The following is a 19790-nucleotide window of genomic DNA, read 5'->3' as shown; positions in this document are numbered from 1 at the left end:
CATGAGGATGATGATGGTATCTTTGGTATCTTGTCAATCACCACCTTCACACATACACACACACACCTTAGCCAAATACATTTAAACTCTGTTTTTCCCAATTCCTGACATTTAGTCCAAGTAAAAATTATCTTTCTTAGGTCAGTTAGGATCACCACTTTATTTTAAGAATGTGAAATGTCAGAATAATAGTAGAGAGAGTGATTTATTTCAGCTTTTATTTCTTTCATCACATTCCCAGTGGGTCAGAAGTTTACATACCCTCAATTAGTATTTGGTAGCATTGCCTTTAAATGTTTTAACTTGGGTCAAACGTTTCGGGTAGCTTTCCATAAGCTTCCCACAATAAGTTGGGTGAATTCCTCCTGATAGAGCTGGTGTAACTGAGTCAGATTTGTAGGCCTCCTTGCTTGCACACGCTTTTTCAGTTCTGCCCACACATTTTCTATGGGATTGAGGTCAGGGCTTTGTGATGGCCACTCAAATACCTTGACTTTGTTGTCTTTAAGCCATTTTGCCACAACTTTGGAAGTATGCTTGGGGTCATTGTCCATTTGGGCCTTCGAAATTAGGCTCAAGGTTCTAAACAACATCATAACCGCCATCGATAAGAGACATTACTGTGCAGCCGTATTCATCGACCTGGCCGAGGCTTTCGACTCAATCACAACATTCTTTTTGGCAGACTCGACAGCCTTGGTTTCTCAAATGATTGCCTCGCCTGGTTTACCAACTACTTCTCTGATAGAGTTCAGTGTGTCAAATTGGAGGGCCTCTTGTCTGGACCTCTGACAGTCTCCATGGGTGTGCCACAGGGTTCAATTCTCGGGCCAACTCTCTTTTCTGTATACCTCAATGATGTTGCTCTTGCTGCTGGTGATTCTCTGATCCACCTCTACGCAGACGGCACCATTCTGTATACTTCTGGCCCCTCCTTGGACACTGTGTTAACTAACCTCCAGACGAGCTTCAATGCCATACAAATCTCCTTCTGTGGCCTCCAACTGCTCTTAAACGCAAGTAAAACTAAATGCATGCTTTTCAATCGATCGCTGCCCGCACCTGCTCGCCCGTCCAGCATCACTACTCTGGACGGCTCTGACTTAGAATACGTGGACAACTACAAATACCTGGGTGTCTGGTTAGACTGGAAACTCTCCTTCCAGACTCACATTAAGCATCTCCAATCCAAAATTAAATCTAGAATCGGCTTCCTATATCGCAACAAAGCATCCTTCACTCATGCTGCCAAACATACCCTCGTAAAACTGACCATCCTACCGATCCTCGACTTCGGTGATGTCATCTATAAAATAGCCTCCAACACTCTACTCAGCAAACTGGATGCAGTCGATCACAGTGCCATCCGTTTTGTCACCAAAGCCCCATACACTACCCACCATTGCGGCAGGGCAGCCTAGTGGTTAGAGCGTTGGACTAGTAACCGAAAGGTTGCAAGTTCGAATCCCGGAGGTGACAAGGTACAAAATCTGTCGTTTTGCCCCTGAACAGGCAGTTAACCCACTGTTCCTAGGCCGTCATTGAAAATAAGAATTTGTTCTTAACTGACTTGCCTAGTAAAATAAAGGTAAAATTAAAAATTGCGACCTGTACTCTCTCGTTGGTTGGTCCTCGCTTCATACTCGTCGTCAAAACCACTGGCTACAGGTTATCTACAAGTCTCTGCTAGGTAAAGCCCCGCCTTATCTCAGCTCACTGGTCACCATAGCAGCACCCACTCGTAGCACGCGCTCCAGCAGGTATATCTCACTGGTCACCCCCAAAGCCAATTCCTCCTTTGGTCATCTTTCCTTCCAGTTCTCTACTGCCCATGACTGGAACGAATTGCAAAAATCTCTGAAGCAGGAGACTCACATCTCCCTCACTAGCTTTAAGCACCAGCTGTCCGAGCATTTTACAGATCACTGCACCTGTACATAGCCCATCTGTAAACAGCCCATCTACCTACCTCATCCCCATACTGGTATTTATTTATTTTGCTCCTTTGCACCCCAGTATCTCTACCTGCACATTCATCCTCTGCCGATCTACCATTCCAGTGTTTAATTGCTATATTGTAATTACTTCGCCACCATGGCCTATTTATTTCCTTAACTTACCTCATTTGCACTCACTGTATATAGACTTTTTGTTTTCTTTTGTTCTACTGTATTATTGACTGTATGTTTTGTTTATTCCATGTGTAACTCTGTGTTGTTGTATGTGTCGAATTGCTACGCTTTATCTTGGCCAAGTCACAGTTGCAAATGAGAACTTGTTCTCAACTGGCCTCCCTGGTTAAATAAAGGTGAAATAAAATAAACTTTTTTTTAAAAATGCGACCAAGCTTTAACTTCCTGACTGATGTCTTGAGATGTTGCTACATAATTTCCCTACCTCATGATGCCATCTATTTTGTGAAGTGCACCAGTCCCTCCTGCAGCAAAGCACCTCCACAACATGATGCTGTCACCCCTGTGCTTCACGGTTGGGATGGTGTTCTTTGGCTTGCAAGCATCCCCCTATTTCCTCCAAACATAACAATGGTCATTATGGCCAAACAGTTCTATTTTTGATTCATCAGACCAGAGGACATTTCTCAAAAAAGTACGATCTTCGTCCCCATGTGCAGTTGCAAACCGTAGTCTGGCTTTTTTATGGCGGTTTTGGAGCAGTGGCTTCTTCCTTGCTGAGCGGACTTTCAGGTTATGCCGATATAGGACTTGTTTTACTGTGGATATAGATACTTTTGTACCTGTTTCCTCCAGAATCTTCACAAGGTCCTTTGCTGTTGTTCTGAGATTGATTTGCACTTTTCGCACCAAAGTACATTAATCCCTAGGAGACAGAACACGTCTCCTTCCTGAGCGGTATGATGGCTGCGTGGTCCCATGGTGTTTATACTTGTGTACTATTGTTTGTACAGATGAACGTGGTACCTTCAGGCGTTTGGAAATTGCTCCCAACGATGAACCAGACTTGTCGAGGTCTACAATTTATTTTCTGAGGTCTTGGTTGATTTCTTTTTATTGTCCCATGATGTCAAGCAAAGAGGCACTGAGTTTGAAGGCCTTTAAAATCATCCACAGGTACACTTCCAATTGACTCAAATTATGTCAATTAGCCTATCGGAAGCTTCTAAAGCCATGATATCATTTTCTGGAATTTTCCAAGCTGTTTAAAGGCAGACTTAGTGAACTTAGTGTATGTAAACTTCTAACCCACTGGAATTGTGACACAGTGAATTATAAGTGAAATAATCTGTCTGTAAACAATTGTTGGAAAAATGACTTGTGTCATGCACAAAGTAGATGTCCTAACCGACTTGCCAAAACTATAGTTTGTTAACAAGAAATGTGTGGAATGGTTGAAAAATGAGTTTTAATGACTCCAAACTAAGTGAATGTAAACTTCTGACTTCAACTGTAGGTAGCACACAGGAGGACATTTATCTCTGAGATCATTTCCTTTTTAATTTATAGCCAGAGGTAAAATGTTCCTGTTTTGACTAATTTAATAAAGTGGGTTAGGTCTGCTCTATACCAAATTAGCATACCCCCTGAGTCTCTTCCCTGTTTCACACCTGGTAGTTTGGTGGATGGGACTACCAGCTCTCTGTAACCTAGAGGGCAACCAGTGGGTCCATCTCCTCTTTACCACCCACCTGGTAGTGTGGTGGATGGGACTACCAGCTCTCTGTAACCTAGAGGACAACCAGTGGGTCTGTCTATCTCTCTCTATCTCTCTCTCTCCACCTGTCTCTCTCAATCTGTCTCTCTTTCTGTCTCTCTTCTTAATTCTCTAGTTATTTATGACTGGTAAGGCTGCCTCTCTTTCGTGTGTGTGTGTGTGTCTGTGTGTGTGTGTGTGTGACATTGGTGTCCAAGGAAACATAACAGCAGTAGCCTTTCAGGTTAGTTTGTCTCCTCGAGGCCCCAACCCCTGCATGGCACAGCGGCCACATAGAAATGTGTGTTCTAGAACAGATATACCTCTGACGTGTGTTCTAGAACAGAGATACCTCTGACGTGTGTTCTAGAACAGAGATACCTCTGACGTGTGTTCTAGAACAGAGATACCTCTGACGTGTGTTCTAGAACAGAGATACCTCTGACGTGTGTTCTAGAACAGAGATACCTCTGACGTGTGTTCTAGAACAGAGATACCTCTGACGTGTGTTCTAGAACAGAGATACCTCTGGCGTGTGTTCTAGAACAGAGATACCTCTGACGTGTGTTCTAGAACAGAGATACCTCTGGCGTGTGTTCTAGAACAGAGATACCTCTGACGTGTGTTCTAGAACAGAGATACCTCTGACGTGTGTTCTAGAACAGAGATACCTCTGACGTGTGTTCTAGAACAGAGATACCTCTGACGTGTGTTCTAGAACAGAGATACCTCTGGCGTGTGTTCTAGAACAGAGATACCTCTGACGTGTGTGTCCGTGTTTGTGTTTGTTTGTTTGTTTGTTTGTGTTTTTTTTTTTTTTACATGCCAGATGTCACAGCTGTCCCTGCAGGGATTAATTGGAATAGCTTCAGATGTCCAACTGCAATATCTCTGTGGGTGTGTGTATGTGCTTGCGTGTGTGTGTGTATGTGCTTGTGTGTATGTGTGTAATCTGGAGAGTTAGATGGAGAGTCCGTACAATAATTATACATTTGATTAATATTATTATATGAAATTATTATATGAAATAATGTTTGATTGGGCCTCCCTCGTCGCACCGCGGACTAAGGCACCGCATCGCAGTGTTGAGGCGTCACTACAGATCCAGGTTCGTTGGTAAACTGGGGTTAATAATCTGATGTTGAGTCAGGAGAATAGTGTCTATCATTGGATGTTGAGTCAGGAGAATAGTGTCTATCGTTGGATGTTGAGTCAGGAGAATAGTGTCTATCGTTGGATGTTGAGTCAGTAGAATAGTGTCTATCGTTGGTTAACTGGGGCTAATAATCTGATGTTGAGTCAGGGAATAGTGTCTATCGTTGGTTAACTGGGGTTAATAATCTGATGTTGAGTCAGTAGAATAGTGTCTATCGTTGGTTAACTGGGGTTAATAATCTGATGTTGAGTCAGTAGAATAGTGTCTATCGTTGGTAGACTGGGGTTAATAATCTGATGTTGAGTCAGTAGAATAGTGTCTATTGTTGGACTGTGTGTTTACAGGCAGTAGGGCCTGCCATCATTCACTATGAACTGGACTGTGTGTTTACAGGCAGTAGGGCCTGTCATCATTCACTTTGAACTGGACTGTGTGTTTACAGGCAGTAGGGCCTACCATCATTCACTCTGAACTGGACTGTGTGTTTACAGGCAGTAGGGCCTACCATCATTCACTCTGAACTGGACTGTGTGTTTACAGGCAGTAAGGCCTACCATCATTCACTTTGAACTGGACTGTGTGTTTACAGGCAGTAGGGCCTGCCATCATTCACTATGAACTGGACTGTGTGTTTACAGGCAGTAACAACAGCGTGACTTCAGATCATTAGAACACATTCACCAAAAGACACAAAATACACCTGAATAGATTTCTGTAAATATTTAAAAACACAACGGGAGTCCTCTTACATTAGGGAACTTTACAGTCCTATTGATTAAACAACCATGAAAAGGCAGGCTCTCGCTCCCTCAGTTATACACATCAACAACAACCAGATCAACAACTTATGCTAGCCAGAACAAGATGAACTCATATCTAACAAAGGAACATTAGGTAAACCCTCTCAAACTTTTCCAGCTAGTTGGCTGTCAAAATTGGACTGATAAACGATGGAGCTTACCCACCAATGCATGCTTGTCCCAACCCACGCTTTGACAACTGAAGGGGAACTTACCTGCCCTCACATTTGATCGATGCCAAATACATTTGATTGACAACTAAGGGTGCGCTCATAATTGCCTCCAGTGTGTCAGAATGCGATCTGGGTCGTTTGTAAATTCAGAGCGTTTCGCTGTCTCAGTGTTCTGTTATGGAAGGTTGAGTCAACTACAACAATGTCTCAGTGTTCTGTTATGGAAGGTTGAGTCAACTACAACAATGTCTCAGTGTTCTGTTATGGAAGGTTGAGTCAACTACAACAATGTCTCAGTGTTCTGTTATGGAAGGTTGAGTCAACTACAACAATGTCTCAGTGTTCTGTTATGGAAGGTTGTGTCAACTACAACAATGTCTCAGTGTTCTATTATGGAAGATTGAGTCAACTACAACAATGTCTCAGTGTTCTATTATGGAAGGTTGAGTCAACTACAACAATGTCTCAGTGTTCTATTATGGAAGGTTGAGTCAACTACAACAATGTCTCAGTGTTCTATTATGGAAGGTTGAGTCAACTACAACAATGTCTCAGTGTTCTATTATGGAAGGTTGAGTCAACTACAACAATGTCTTACTCTACGTCATGGATTTGTGGCTCAAATAGAACATATTTTTAAAACCCCTTTACGAAGTTGGTTTTGTAGCATGAACTGGGAATGTGATATTTTGACTGATAGTATGATTGTCTGTTTGTTTCATGTCTGCCAAGTAGTTAAAACACTTTCCCTTCCACTCTACATTATTACTGTAATGATGCTCTTATTACATTTGTGTTAACTGTTGTTACTTCTGTTGTCAATTCACTTGTTTCATATGTTGTTAATGTTGTTGCCAATTTGAATAAATGTATTTGATGTACAAATGTATTGTTTTTCTGACATTTAGATTTCAGGAAGAATTTCCCTGAAATTTCCCTGTAAATGTACAGCATTATACTGGCAACAGAGTTGGCAGCTTTTACAGTAAGGAAATATTATTGTAAAATACACTATAAACTGGGTGGTTGGAGCCCTGAATGCTGATTGACTGAAAGCCGTGGTATACCACGGTTTGACAAAACATATTTTTACTTTTCTAATTACGTTGGTAACCAGTTTATAATAGCAATAAGGCACCTCGGGGGTTTGTGGTATATGGCCAATATACCACGGTTAACGGCTGTATCAAGGCAGTCCACGTTGTGTCGTGCCCAAGAACAGCCCTAAGCCATATTCCACATCCCCTCGTGCCTTATTCCTTAATTATAGCATCAATACTGTTAAGCAAATGCACAGTGTTATGCTGGCAACTCTGGTGTATAATGCTGTACATTTACAGAGAAAAGACAGGGTAGATCCTGGCTAAACCCTTTATTAACCTGGTTAGAACCTCTATATCCTGGCTAAACCCTTTATTAACCTGGTTAGAACCTCTATAACCTGGCTAAACCCTTTATTAACCTGGTTAGAACCTCTATAACCTGGCTAAACCCTTTATTAACCTGGTTAGAACCTCTATAACCTGGCTAAACCCTTTATTAACCTGGTTAGAACCTCTATAACCTGGCTAAACCCTTTATTAACCTGGTTAGAACCTCTATAACCTGGCTAAACCCTTTATTAACCTGGTTAGAACCTCTATAACCTGGTTAGAACCTCTATAACCTGGTTAGAACCTCTTTATTAACCTGGTTAGAACCTCTATAACCTGGTTAGAACCTCTTTATTAACCTGGTTAGAACCTCTATAACCTGGCTAAACCCTTTATTAACCTGGTTAGAACCTCTTTATTAACCTGGTTAGAACCTCTATAACCTGGCTAAACCCTTTATTAACCTGGTTAGAACCTCTATAACCTGGCTAAACCCTTTATTAACCTGGTTAGAACCTCTATAACCTGGCTAAACCCTTTATTAACCTGGTTAGAACCTCTATAACCTGGTTAGAACCTCTATAACCTGGTTAGAACCTCTATAACCTGGCTAAACCCTTTATTAACCTGGTTAGAACCTCTATAACCTGGTTAGAACCTCTATAACCTGGCTAAACCCTTTATTAACCTGGTTAGAACCTCTATAACCTGGCTAAACCCTTTATTAACCTGGTTAGAACCTCTATAACCTGGCTAAACCCTTTATTAACCTGGTTAGAACCTCTATAACCTGGCTAAACCCTTTATAACCTGGTTAGAACCTCTATTTATTAACCTGGTTAGAACCTCTATAACCTGGTTAGAACCTCTTTATTAACCTGGTTAGAACCTCTATAACCTGGTTAAACCTTTATTAACCTTTATTAACCTGGTTAGAACCTCTATAACCTGGCTAAACCCTTTATTAACCTGGTTAGAACCTCTTTATAACCTGGTTAGAACCTCTTTATAACCTGGTTAGAACCTCTATAACCTGGTAAACCCTTTATTAACCTGGTTAGAACTCTCTATAACCTGGCTAAACCCTTTATTAACCTGGTTAGAACCTCTATAACCTGGCTAAACCCTTTATTAACCTGGTTAGAACCTCTTTATAACCTGGTTAGAACCCTATAACCTGGCTAAAACCTCTTTAAACCTGGTTAGAACCTCTATAACCTGGCTAAACCCTTTATTAACCTGGTTAGAACCTCTATAACCTGGTTAGAAACCTGGTTAGAACTCTTAACCTGGCTAAACCCTTTATTAACCTGGTTAGAACCTCTATAACCTGGCTAAACCCTTTATTAACCTGGTTAGAACCTCTATAACCTGGTTAGAACCTCTATAGAACCTGGTTAGAACCCTATTGGTTATTAACCTGGTTAGAACCTTATAACCTGGTTAGAACCTCTATAACCTGGCTAAACCCTTTATTAACCTGGTTAGAACCTCTTGGTTAGAACCTCTATAACCTGGCTAAACCTGGTTAGAACCTCTAACCTGGCTAAACCCTTTATAACCTGGTTAGAACCTCTATAACCTGGTTAGAACCCTATAACCTGGTTAAACCTTTATAACCTGGTTAGAACCTCTATAACCTGGCTAAACCCTTTATTAACCTGGTTAGAACCTCTATAACCTGGCTAAACCCTTTTATTAACCTGGTTAGAACCTCTATAACCTGGCTAAACCCTTTATTAACCTGGTTAGAACCTCTATAACCTGGTTAGAACCTCTATAACCTGGTTAGAACCTATAACCTGGTTAGAACCTCTATAACCTGGTTAGAACCTTATTAACCTGGTTAGAACCTCTAACCTGGCTAAACCCTTTATTAACCTGGTTAGAACCTCTATAACCTGGGTTAGAACCTCTATAACCTGGTTAGAACCTCTATAACCTGGCTAAACCCTTTATTAACCTGGTTAGAACCTCTATAACCTGGCTAACCTGGCTACCCTTTATTAACCTGGTTAGAACCTCTATAACCTGGCTAAACCCTTTATTAACCTGGTTAGAACCTCTATTAACCTGGTTAGAACCTCTATAACCTGGTTAGAACCTCTAACCTGGTTAGAACCTCTATAACCTGGCTAAACCCTTTATTAACCTGTTCTATAACCTGGAAACCCTCTTAGAACCTCTATAACCTGGCTAAAACCTTTATTAACCTGGTTAGAACCTCTATAACCTGGTTAACCTGGTTAACCTCTATAACCTGGTTAGAACTGGTTAAACCCTTTATTAACCTGGTTAGAACCTCTATAACCTGGCTAAACCCTTTATTAACCTGGTTAGAACCTCTATAACCTGGTTAGAACCTCTATAACCTGGTAAACCCTTTATTAACCTGGTTAGAACCTCTATAACCTGGTTAGAACCTCTTTATTAACCTGGTTAGAACCTCTATAACCTGGTTAGAACCTCTATAACCTGGTTAGAACCTCTATAACCTGGCTAAACCCTTTATTAACCTGGTTAGAACCTCTATAACCTGGCTAAACCCTTTATTAACCTGGTTAGAACCTCTATAACCTGGTTAGAACCTCTATAACCTGGTTAGAACCTCTATAACCTGGTTAGAACCTCTATAACCTGGTTAGAACCTTTATTAACCTGGTTAGAACCTCTATAACCTGGTTAGAACCTCTTATAACCTGGTTAGAACCTCTATAACCTGGTTAGAACCTCTAAACCCTTTATTAACCTGGTTAGAACCTTAACCTGGTTAGAACCTCTATAACCTGGCTCTTTATTAACCTGGTTAGAACCTCTATAACCTGGTTAGAACCTCTTTATTAACCTGGTTAGAACCTCTATAACCTGGTTAGAACCTCTTTATTAACCTGGTTAGAACCTCTATAACCTGGTTAGAACCTCTTTATTAACCTGGTTAGAACCTCTATAACCTGGTTAGAACCTCTTTATTAACCTGGTTAGAACCTCTATAACCTGGTTTTAGAACCTCTTAACCTGGTTATTAACCTGGTTAGAACCTCTATAACCTGGTTAGAACCTCTTTATTAACCTGGTTAGAACCTCTATAACCTGGTTAGAACCTCTATAACCTGGTTAGAACCTCTTTATTAACCTGGTTAGAACCTCTATAACCTGGTTAGAACCTCTTTATTAACCTGGTTAGAACCTCTATAACCTGGTTAGAACCTCTTTATTAACCTGGTTAGAACCTCTATAACCTGGTTAGAACCTCTTTATTAACCTGGTTAGAACCTCTATAACCTGGTTAGAACCTCTTTATTAACCTGGTTAGAACCTCTATAACCTGGTTAGAACCTCTTTATTAACCTGGTTAGAACCTCTATAACCTGGTTAGAACCTCTTTATTAACCTGGTTAGAACCTCTATAACCTGGTTAGAACCTCTATAACCTGGTTAGAACCTCTTTATTAACCTGGTTAGAACCTCTATAACCTGGTTAGAACCTCTTTATTAACCTGGTTAGAACCTCTATAACCTGGTTAGAACCCTTTATTAACCTGGTTAGAACCTCTATAACCTGGTTAGAACCTCTTTATTAACCTGGTTAGAACCTCTATAACCTGGTTAGAACCTCTTTATTAACCTGGTTAGAACCTCTATAACCTGGTTAGAACCTCTTTATTAACCTGGTTAGAACCTCTATAACCTGGTTAGAACCTCCTTTATTAACCTGGTTAGAACCTCTATAACCTGGTTAGAACCTCTTTATTAACCTGGTTAGAACCTCTATAACCTGGTTAGAACCTCTTTATTAACCTGGTTAGAACCTCTATAACCTGGTTAAACCTTTATTAACCTGGTTAGAACCTCTATAACCTGGTTAGAACCTCTTTATTAACCTGGTTAGAACCTCTATAACCTGGTTAGAACCTCTTTATTAACCTGGTTAGAACCTCTATAACCTGGTTAGAACCTCTTTATTAACCTGGTTAGAACCTCTATAACCTGGTTAGAACCTCTTTATAACCTGGTTAGAACCACTTTATAACCTGGCTAGAACCTGGCTAGAACCTCTTTAGTACCTCTTTTAAGCTGGTTAGATCATCTTTATAACCTGGTTAGAACCTCTTTATAAGCTGGTTAGAACCTTGCTAGAACCCGGTTAGAACCTTGCTAGAACCTGGTTAGAACCCCTTTTATAACCTGTTTAGATCCTCTTTATAACCTGGTTAGATCCTCTTTAGAACCGTGTTTGAACCTCTTTAGAACATTTTAGAAGCTGGCTAGAACCTCTTTATAACCTTGTTTGAACCTTTTTAGAACCTTTTAGAACCTGGCTAGAACCTCTTTAGAACCTGTCTAGAACCTGGATAGAACCTCTTTAGAAACTCTTTAGAACCTGGTTAGAACCTCTTTATAACCTTGTTTGAACCTCTTTGGAATCTTTTTTAGAACCTTTTAGAACATTTTAGAACCTCTTTAGAACCCATTTAGAACCTGGCTAGAACCTCTTTAGAACCTTGTTAGAACCTGGTTAGAACCTCTATAGAACCGTGATGATGTGTGTTCTCCCCAGGAGGTGACGGGAAAAAGTTTCGGTGAAAAGGACTTCCGGGGCGGCCTGGAGAACGGGATCCTGCTCTGCGAGTGAGTCTGTGACCTCACTTCCGCCTTTGAAATCCCCACAATCCTCTGCTGTTCCACTGTCTCTCATTAAACACACACACACACACACACACACACACACATACATACTGAGTGTAGTGAAGTATTTGTCTGTGTGTCTCTTCCAGGTTACTGTGTTCCATCAGACCAGGTTTGGTCCAGAAAATCAACAGACTACCCTCGCCCATCGCTGGACTGGTCAGTACCACTAAATCAAATGGTTTAGAAACTCCTTTCTACATCAGCCGATGTCACAAAGTGCTGTACAGAAACCCAGCCTAAAACACCAAACAGCAAGCAATGCAGATGTAGAAGCACGGAGGCTAGGAAAAACTCCCTAGAAAGGCAGGGACCTAAGAACAAACCTAGAGAGGAACCAGGCTCTGAAGAGTGGCCAGTCTTCTGGTACTATACTAATGTTACCTAACCAATAACTAGGCTGTACTGGGTAGAGAGGAACCAGGCTCTGAAGAGTGGCCAGTCTGCTGGTACTATACTAATGTTACCTAACCAATAACTAGGCTGTACTGGGTAGAGAGGAACCAGGCTACTGCACCAATACTACACTAATACTACACTAGACTACACTAATACTGCACTAATGCTGCACTACTACTGCACTAATACTGTACTAATGCTGCACTAATACTGCACTAATACTGCACTAATACTGCACTAATGCTGCACTAATACTGTACTAATACTGCACTAATGCTGCACTAATACTGTACTAATGCTGCACTAATACTGCACTAATACTGCACTAATACTGCACTACTACTGCACTACTACTGTACTAATACTGCACTAATGCTGCACTACTACTGCACTAATACTGTACTAATACTACACTAGACTACACTAATACTGCACTAATGCTGCACTACTACTGCACTACTACTGCACTAATACTACACCAATACTGCACTAATACTGCACTAATACTACACAAATACTACACTGATACTGCACTAATATTGCACTAATATTGCACTAATGCTACGCGAATACAACACTACTACTACACTGATACCACACGAATACAACACTACTACTACACTGATACCACACTAATACAACACTACTACTACACTAATACTACACTAATGCTACACTAATACTACACTAATACTACACCAATACTGCACTAATACCACACTAATACTATGCTAATGCTGCACTAATACTACACTAATGCTACACTAATACTACACTAATACTACACCAATACTGCACTAATACTACACTAATATTGCACTAATACTACACTAATAGTGTTGCCTATGCCCATTGCTGGACTGGTCAGTATTATACTACTATATTACTACAATACTACTGCTATACTGCTACACTACTACTGCAATACTACTAATAAACTAAACCTCTACTCTCTTTCCCTCTCTCCCTCCTCCCCCCCTCCCTCCCCCCTCCCTCCCCATTCCTCTCCCTCCTCCCCCCATTCCTCTCCCTCCTCCCTCCCTCCTCCCCATTCCTCCCCTCCTTCCTCTCCCCCCCTCCCTCCCTCCTCCCCCCCCTCCTCCCTCCCTCCTCCCCCCTCCCCCCCCTCTCCCTCCCTCCCTCCCCCTCCCCCTCCTCCCTCCCTCCTCCCCCATTCCTCTCCCTCCCCCCCCTCCCCCTCCCCCCCCCTCCTCCCCCCATTCCTCCCCCCCTCCCTCCCCATTCCTCCCCTCCCCCCTCCCTCCCCATCCCTCCCTCCCCCCCTCCCCCCCCTCCCCCTCCCTCCCCTCCTCCCTCCCCCTCCTCCCCCTCCCTCCTCCCTCCCCCTCCTCCCTCCCTCCCCCCCCCCCATTCCTCCCCCCCTCCTCCTACTGCTATACTGCTACACTACTACTGCAATACTACTAATAAACTAAACCTCTACTCTCTTTCCCTCTCTCCCTCCTCCCCCTCCCTCCTCCTCCTCCCCCCCTCCCCTCCCCATTCCTCTCCCTCCTCCCCCCCCCCCCCATTCCTCTCCCTCCTCCCTCCCTCCTCCCCCCATTCCTCTCCCTCCTCCCTCCCTCCCCATCCCCCCATTCCTCTCCCTCCTCCCCCCTCCCCCCTCTCCTCCCTCCTCCCTCCCTCCTCCCTCCCCCTCCTCCCCTCCCTCCCTCCCCCCCATTCCTCTCCCTCCTCCCCCTCCCCCTCCCCCCCCCATCCCTCCCCATTCCTCTCCCTCCCCATTCCTCTCCCTCCCCCCCCCCCCCCTCCCCCCCCCTCCCCATTCCTCTCCCTCCTCCCTCCCCCTCCCTCCCCATTCCTCTCCCCCCCCTCCCCCTCCCCCCTCTCTCCCTCCCCCTCCTCCCTCCCCCTCCCTCCCCCCTCTCTCCCTCCCCCTCCCCCTCCCCATTCCTCTCCCTCCTCCCTCCCTCCTCCCTCCCCATTCCTCTCCCTCCCCCTCCCCCCCCTCCCTCCCTCCCCTCCTCCCTCCCCCTCCCTCCTCCCTCCCCTCCTCCCTCCCCCCTCCCTCCCCATTCCTCTCCCTCCCCCTCCCCCCCCTCTCTCCCTCCCCCTCCCCCTCCCTCCCCATTCCTCTCCCTCCCCCTCCCCCTCCCCCCTCCCCCCCTCCCCCCCCCATTCCTCTCCCTCTTCCCCCCATTCCTCTCCCTCCCTCCCCCCCCCCCCCCTCCCCCCTCCCCCCTCCCCCTCCCCCCCATTCCTCTCCCTCCCTCCCCCCCCCCCCTCCCCCCCTCCCCCCATTCCTCTCCCTCCTCCCCCTCCCCCTCCCCCTCCCTCCCCATTCCTCTCCCTCCTCCCCCCATCCCCAGGACAACCTGTCAGTGTTCCTCAGAGGCTGTGAGGAGTTGGGTCTGAAAGGTTCCCAGCTGTTTAATCCAGGAGACCTTCAGGACACCTCCATACAAGCCAACCTCAGGTTAGAGAGAGAGAGAAACGTGTGTGCGTATATATAAATATACACAGTATATAACTAGGCCCCTATCAAGGCCTGAACTGTCCTCCAGAAATCCATCAGAAACCCTTCCTCTCCCTAGCAAGGCCTGAACTGTCCCTCAGAAACCCTTCCTCTCCCTATCAAGGCCTGAACTGTCCCTCAGAAACCCTCCTCTCCCTATCAAGGCCTGAACTGTCCCTCAGAAACCCTTCCTCTCCCTATCAAGGCCTGAACTGTCCCTCCAGAAACCCTTCCTCTCCCTATCAAGGCCTGAACTGTCCCTCAGAAACCCTTCCTCTCACTATCAAGGCCTGAACTGTCCTCCAGAAATCCCTCCTCTCCCTATCAAGGCCTGAACTGTCCCTCAGAAACCCCTCCTCTCCCTATCAAGGCCTGAACTGTCCCTCAGAAACCCTTCCTCTCCCTATCAAGGCCTGAACTGTCCTCCAGAAAAACCCCAGAAACCCTTCCTCTCCCTATCAAGGCCTGAACTGTCCCTCAGAAACCCTTCCTCTCCCTATCAAGGCCTGAACTGTCCCTCAGAAAGAAACCCTTCCTCTCCCTATCAAGGCCTGAACTGTCCTCAGAAACCCTCCTCTCCCTATCAAGGCCTCAACTGTCCTCCAGAAACCCTTCCTCTCACTATCAAGGCCTGAACTGTCCTCCAGAAATCCCTCCTCTCCCTATCAAGGCCTGAACTGTCCTCAGAAACCCTCCTCTCCCTATCAAGGCCTGAACTGTCCCTCAGAAACCCCTCCTCTCCCTATCAAGGCCTGAACTGTCCCTCAGAAACCCTCCTCTCCTATCAAGGCCTGAACTGTCCTCAGAAACCATCCCTCTCCCTATCAAGGCCTGAACTGTCCTCCAGAAATCCCTCCTCTCCCTATCAAGGCCTGAACTGTCCCTCAGAAACCCTCCTCTCCCTATCAAGGCCTGAACTGTCCTCCAGAAACCCTCCTCTCCCTATCAAGGCCTGAACTGTCCTCCAGAAATCCCTCCTCCCTCCTCTCCCTATCAAGGCCTGAACTGTCCTCCAGAAACCCTCCTCTCCCTATCAAGGCCTGAACTGTCCTCCAGAAACCCTCCTCTCCCTATCAAGGCCTGAACTGTCCTCCAGAAACCCTCCTCTCCCTATCAAGGCCTGAACTGTCCTCCAGAAACCCTCCTCTCCCTATCAAGGCCTGAACTGTCCCTCAGAAACCCCTCCTCTCTCCTATCAAGGCCTGAACTGTCCTCCAGAAACCCTCCTCTCCCTATCAAGGCCTGAACTGTCCTCCAGAAACCTCTCAGAAACCCTTCCTCTCTCCCTATCAAGGCCTGAACTGTCCTCCAGAAACCCTCCTCTCCTATCAAGGCCTGAACTGTCCTCCAGAAAACCCCCAGAAACCCTTCCTCTCCCTATCAAGGCCTGAACTGTCCTCCAGAAACCCTCCTCTCCCTATCAAGGCCTGAACTATCCTCCAGAAACCCCTCCTCTCCTATCAAGGCCTGAACTATCCTCCAGAAACCTCCTCTCCCTATCAAGGCCTGAACTGTCCTCCAGAAACCCTCCTCTCCCTATCAAGGCCTGAACTGTCCTCCAGAAAACCCCCAGAAACCCTTCCTCTCCCTATCAAGGCCTGAACTATCCTCCAGAAAACCTCCTCTCCCTATCAAGGCCTGAACTGTCCTCCAGAAACCCTCCTCTCCCTATCAAGGCCTGAACTTGTCCTCCAGAAAACCCCAGAAACCCTTCCTCTCCCTATCAAGGCCTGAACTGTCCTCCAGAAAACCCCAGAAACCCTTCCTCTCCCTATCAAGGCCTGAACTGTCCTCCAGAAACCCTCCTTCCTATCAAGGCCTGAACTGTCCTCCAGAAAACCCCCAGAAACCCTTCCTCTCCCTATCAAGGCCTGAACTGTCCCCCAGAAAACCCCAGAAACCCTTCCTCTCCCTATCAAGGCCTGAACTGTCCTCCAGAAAACCCCAGAAACCCTTCCTCTCCCTGTCAAGGCCTGAACTATCCCCCAGAAACCCTTCCTCTCCCTATCAAGGCCTGAACTGTCCCCAGAAAACCCCCAGAAACCCTTCCTCTCCCTATCAAGGCCTGAACTATCCTCCAGAAACCTTCCTCTCCCTATCAAGGCCTGAACTATCCTCCAGAAACCTCTTCCTCTCTTTCCTCTCCGTTGGTTTTCGTGTTCATCTATGTCCTAATTCTTGTTGTTGTCTTTGTTGGGTTGTAAGTCCTCCTATCCCATTCCTTCTGTTTGTTGCCTGGTGATTCAGCAGATGAGTCTTGCAAGAACCAAGTAGATCACTCGCTGTCTCTCCATACTATTTCCACAAAATAAAAGTATCTTCCAATTCCTCTAGATGGGAAGAACAAAACTAAACTGTTCACATAAACAGTGGGGAGAACCAGTATTTGATACACTGCCGATTTGCAGGTTTTCCTACTTACAAAGCATGTAGAGGTCTGTAATTTTCATCATAGGTACACTTCAACTGTGAGAGACGGAATCTAAAACAAAAATCCAGAAAATCACATTGTATGATTTTTAAGTAATTAATTTGCGTTTTATTGCATGACAAAAGTATTTGATCACCTACCAACCAGTAAGAATTCCGGCTCTCACAGACCTGTTAGTTTTTCTTTAAGAAGCACTCCTGTTCTCCACTCATTACCTGTATTAACTGCACCTGGGGAGGACAGCTAATGTCAGTCCCACCAAGCCTTCTCAGGAAGGCTACACTTCTCTGTTGAGATACAGACACCGTCTCTGTTGAGAGCTTTGGTCACATGAGCTGATTCCAGGGCAGCCTGAGCATTCAGCCAGTCGAAACATACAAGTCAACGTGATTCAAAGACATGGTGAAACCACATGACTGTGGTCAACTCCAACCCGGCTTAACAGCCTTCGTCTCAAAGACATGGTGAAACCACGTGACTGTGGTCAACTCCAACCCGGCTTAACAGCCTTCGTCTCAAAGACATGGTGAAACCACATGACTGTGGTCAACTCCAACCCAGCTAACAGCCTTCGTCTCAAAGACATGATGAAACCACATGACTGTGGTCAACTCCAACCCGGCTTAACAGCCTTCCGGTGAGGCACGGTGTCCGTTGTCCCTCAGTAGATAAGGCACTGTGTCCGTTGTCCCTCAGTAGATGAGGCACGGTATGCGTTGGCCCTCAGTAGGTGAGGCACGGTGTCCATTGGCCCTCAGTAGGTGAGGCAAGGTGTCCGTTGGCCCTCAGTAGGTGAGGCAGGGTGTACGTTGGCCCTCAGTAGGTGAGGCACGGTGTCCATTGGCCCTCAGTAGGTGAGGCAGGGGTCCGTTGTCCCTCAGTAGGTGAGGCACGGTGTCCGTTGGCCCTCAGTAGGTGAGGCAAGGTGTCCGTTGGCCCTCAGTAGATGAGGCAGGGTGTCCGGTGGCCCTCAGTAGGTGAGGCAGGGTATCCGTTGGCCCTCAGTAGGTGAGGCAAGGTGTCCGTTGGCCCTCAGTGGGTGAGGCACTGTGTCCGTTGGCCCTCAGTGGGTGAGGCACAGTGTCCGGTGTCCGGTGGCCCTCAGTAGGTGAGGCACGGTGTCCGTGGGGGTGAGGTCCCTCAGTAAGTGAGGCAGGGTGTCCGTTGTCCCTCAGTGGGTGAGGCAGGCAGTGTCCGTTGTCCCTCAGTGGGTGAGGCACGGTGTCCATTGGCCCTCAGTAGGTGAGGCAGGGTGTCCGTTCCCTCAGTAGGTGAGGCAGGGTGTCCGTTGGCCCTCAGTAGGTGAGGCAGGGTGTCCGTTGTCCCTCAGTAGGTGAGGCAGGGTGTCCGTTGGCCCTCAGTAGGTGAGGCACAGTGTCCGGTGGCCCTTAGTGGGTGAGGCAGGGTGTCCATTGTCATTGGCCCTCAGTAGGTGAGGCAGGGTGTCCGTTGTCCCTCAGTAGGTGAGGCCCTCCCTCAGTAGTGAGGTGAGGCAGGGTGTCCGTTGGCCCTCAGTAGGTGAGGCAGGGTGTCCGTTGTCCCTCAGTAGGTGAGGCAGGGTGTCCGTTGGCCCGTTCCCTCAGTAGGTGAGGCAGGTGTCCGGTGGCCCTTAGTGGGTGAGGCAGGGTGTCCGTTGGCCCTCAGTAGGTGAGGCAGGGTGTCCGTGGCCCTGTAGCCCTCCCAGTAGGTGAGGCAGGGTGTCCGCTGGCCCTCAGTAGATGAGGCAGGGTGTCCGCTGGCCCTCAGGGTGTCCGTTGGCCCTCAGTAGGTGAGGCAGGGTGTCCGCTGGCCCTCAGTAGATGAGGCAGGGTGTCCGTTGGCCCTCAGTAGGTGAGGCACGGTGTCCGTTCTCCCTCAGTAGATGAGGCAGGGTGTCCGTTGGCCCTCAGTAGAGGGGCTAGGGTGTCAAACTCCCCATACATTTGTTGTACCGAGTTGACAGACTGAAAGTGACCTCCCTTTTCTCTTCAGGGACTCAGAATGCAGTAGAAAACTGAAGAATGTATTCAATTTAAGGGCTTTATTGGCATGGGAAACATAGTGACATTACATGGGAAACATATGTGAACAGGAAACATTACACATGGGAAACATATGTGAACAGGAAACATTACACATTATGTGAACAGGAAACATTACACATGGGAAACTATGTGAACAGGAAAGGAAACATTACACATGAAAACATTACACATGGGAATGAACAGGAAACATTACACATGGGAAACATATGGAACAGGGAAACATATGTGAACAGGAAACATTACACATGGGAAACATATGTGAACAGGAAACATTACACATGGGAAACATATGTGAACAGGAAACATTACACATGGGAAACATATGTGAACAGGAAACATTACACATGGGAAACATATGTGAACAGGAAACATTACACATGGGAAACATATGTGAACAGGAAACATTACACATGGGAAACATATGTGAACAGGAAACATTACACATGGGAAACATATGTGAACAGGAAACATTACACATGGGAAACATATGTGAACAGGAAACATTACACATGGGAAACATATGTGAACAGGAAACATTACACATGGGAAACATATGTGAACAGGAAATATTACACATGGGAAACATATGTGAACAGGAAACAT

The 19790-nt window shown here is 45.8% G+C and overlaps 1 protein-coding gene across 2 annotated transcripts in view; it reads left to right on the top strand.

Annotated features, from left to right (window-relative positions):
- Positions 1-19790, top strand: part of LOC112266186 (LIM and calponin homology domains-containing protein 1-like) — a 59592-nt gene that overhangs the window by 1563 nt on the left and 38239 nt on the right. For both annotated transcript variants that reach the window (XM_042314395.1, XM_042314394.1), the window contains exons 2-5: positions 11730-11800; positions 11947-12016; positions 14587-14693; positions 19135-19165. In XM_042314395.1, the coding sequence (XP_042170329.1) occupies positions 11730-11800; positions 11947-12016; positions 14587-14693; positions 19135-19165 (279 nt within the window). The remainder of the gene's footprint in view (positions 1-11729; positions 11801-11946; positions 12017-14586; positions 14694-19134; positions 19166-19790) is intronic.

This window comes from Oncorhynchus tshawytscha, unplaced genomic scaffold (genome assembly GCF_018296145.1).
Source record: "Oncorhynchus tshawytscha isolate Ot180627B unplaced genomic scaffold, Otsh_v2.0 Un_contig_1088_pilon_pilon, whole genome shotgun sequence".
Lineage (NCBI taxonomy): Eukaryota > Metazoa > Chordata > Actinopteri > Salmoniformes > Salmonidae > Oncorhynchus > Oncorhynchus tshawytscha.
Note: the sequence above shows the minus strand (reverse complement) of the source record. Positions and strands in the feature narration are given on the sequence as shown.